This window comes from Gekko japonicus, unplaced genomic scaffold, assembly GCF_001447785.1.
Source record: "Gekko japonicus isolate JY-2015 unplaced genomic scaffold, Gekko_japonicus_V1.1 scaffold328, whole genome shotgun sequence".
Classification (NCBI taxonomy): Eukaryota; Metazoa; Chordata; class Lepidosauria; order Squamata; family Gekkonidae; genus Gekko; species Gekko japonicus.
The window spans coordinates 91,829-93,504 of NW_015170285.1; the positions used below are offsets into that span (position 1 = coordinate 91,829).

At 43.3% G+C, this 1,676-nt stretch overlaps 1 protein-coding gene across 1 annotated transcript in view; it reads left to right on the forward strand.

The window, feature by feature from the left end:
• PIWIL1 (piwi-like RNA-mediated gene silencing 1) overlaps positions 1 to 1,676 on the forward strand; it is a 41,664-nt gene that overhangs the window by 18,742 nt on the left and 21,246 nt on the right. Inside the window, exons 9-11 of the mRNA XM_015417867.1 lie at positions 352 to 478; positions 836 to 953; positions 1,052 to 1,166. Coding sequence (XP_015273353.1) covers positions 352 to 478; positions 836 to 953; positions 1,052 to 1,166 — 360 coding nt within the window. The remainder of the gene's footprint in view (positions 1 to 351; positions 479 to 835; positions 954 to 1,051; positions 1,167 to 1,676) is intronic.

Consider the following 1,676-nt stretch of genomic DNA (forward strand, 5'->3'; position numbering starts at 1 on the left):
TGGAATGACAGGGCCAAGAGTGGAATGACAGCCCCAGGGTGGATCAGGAGTGTTCAGGAACTGGAATGACAGGGCCAGGAGTGGAATGACAGCCACAGGGTGTGCCAGGAGTGTTCAGGAACTGGAATTTCAGGGCCAGGCGTGTTCAGAACTGGAATGACAGCCCCAGGGTTCAGAATATTTTTTTCCCCTGTTTTCCTCCTCTAAAAAGTAGGTGCGCCTTATGGTCAGGTGTGTCTTATGGAGCGAAAAATACGGTATGTTCTGACTCTATGGCAAAAACATGGCAAAATTGTTATTTTGCAAAAGCCAGGTTTCTTACTATAGTGTTTTTTCCTTTAAAAAATACAGCAATATAACCAAGAAATCACTGACTTGAATCAGCCGGTATTGGTAAGTCAGCCTAAAAGGAAGGCAGGCCCTGGAGGTAACATTGTTGGGCCAGCAATTCTCATTCCTGAGCTCTGCTTTCTCACAGGTATGTTTGTTTAGCTTCACTATCATGTAACCTGCATAAAATTTCTCCTACTGGTGTATCACAATATGGATGATTCTTGATATACAGGCAATATGGATTACTGTCAGTATAGGACCACAATTTAAAATCATATACTATGCAAATAAAAATGTTAAACATTTTGACCTTAGGTTAAAACACCCCCATAATTGATGTGACACACATTTAGCAGTGAGGGACTTTCATACAAATCCTGCATACTCATGTATCTGGCAGATGGATGATGATGAAATAGCTGTGTATAGTACATGAATCTTGTTAAATATGCCCACTGTCTATCACCAGTGACAGGTATAGAACTTTTTTTTATATATTTAGGACTAACTGATAAAATGCGAAGTGATTTCAATGTGATGAAAGACTTAGCTGTGCATACAAGACTTGCACCAGAGCAAAGAATGCGTGAAGTGGGAAGGCTTATTGACTACATCAACAAGTATGCTACTTAAATTCTTTTTTGGGGATGGTGGGCTTTTCCTTTCTCATTATCCCTTCCATTGCTGCCTCTCAACCTTCATTTTTATAATTAAACAGAGATGATAATGTCCAGAAAGAACTTCGTGACTGGGGTTTGAGCTTTGAACCCAATTTGCTTTCCTTTTCTGCAAGAGTTGTTCAGTCAGAAAAGATCCTTCAAGGAGGAAAAACAGTGAGTAATTTGTGCCTTGAGTTAACGGGAAGTGCAATGGTCACTTCCAGACTGGATTATTGTAATTCTCTCTACATGGGGCTGCCCTTGACTCTGCTCCAGAAGTTGCAGCTAGCGCAGAACGCAGTGGTGTGGGGTTTGATGTTGTTGCCTGTGCGGGCACACATCCACCTGATGTTGGATAATCTGCACTGGCTGCCTATCGAATACCGGATCTGTTTCAAGGGGTTGGTGCTTACCTTTAAAACCCTGTAGGGCCAGGGGCCTGCATATCTTTGAGACCACCTCTCCCCATATGAGCCATGTAGAACATTGCATTATACTAACCAGCATCTCCTAATAGTCCCTGGCCCTAGGGATGTCTGACTTGCCTCAACTAGGGCCAGGGCTTTCTCGGCCCTGGCCCCTGTCTGGTGGAATGAGCTACCTTATGAGATCAGTGTCCTATGGGACCTATTAAAATTCCACGGGGGCCTGTAAGATGGAGCTCTTCCACCAGGCATTTAATTG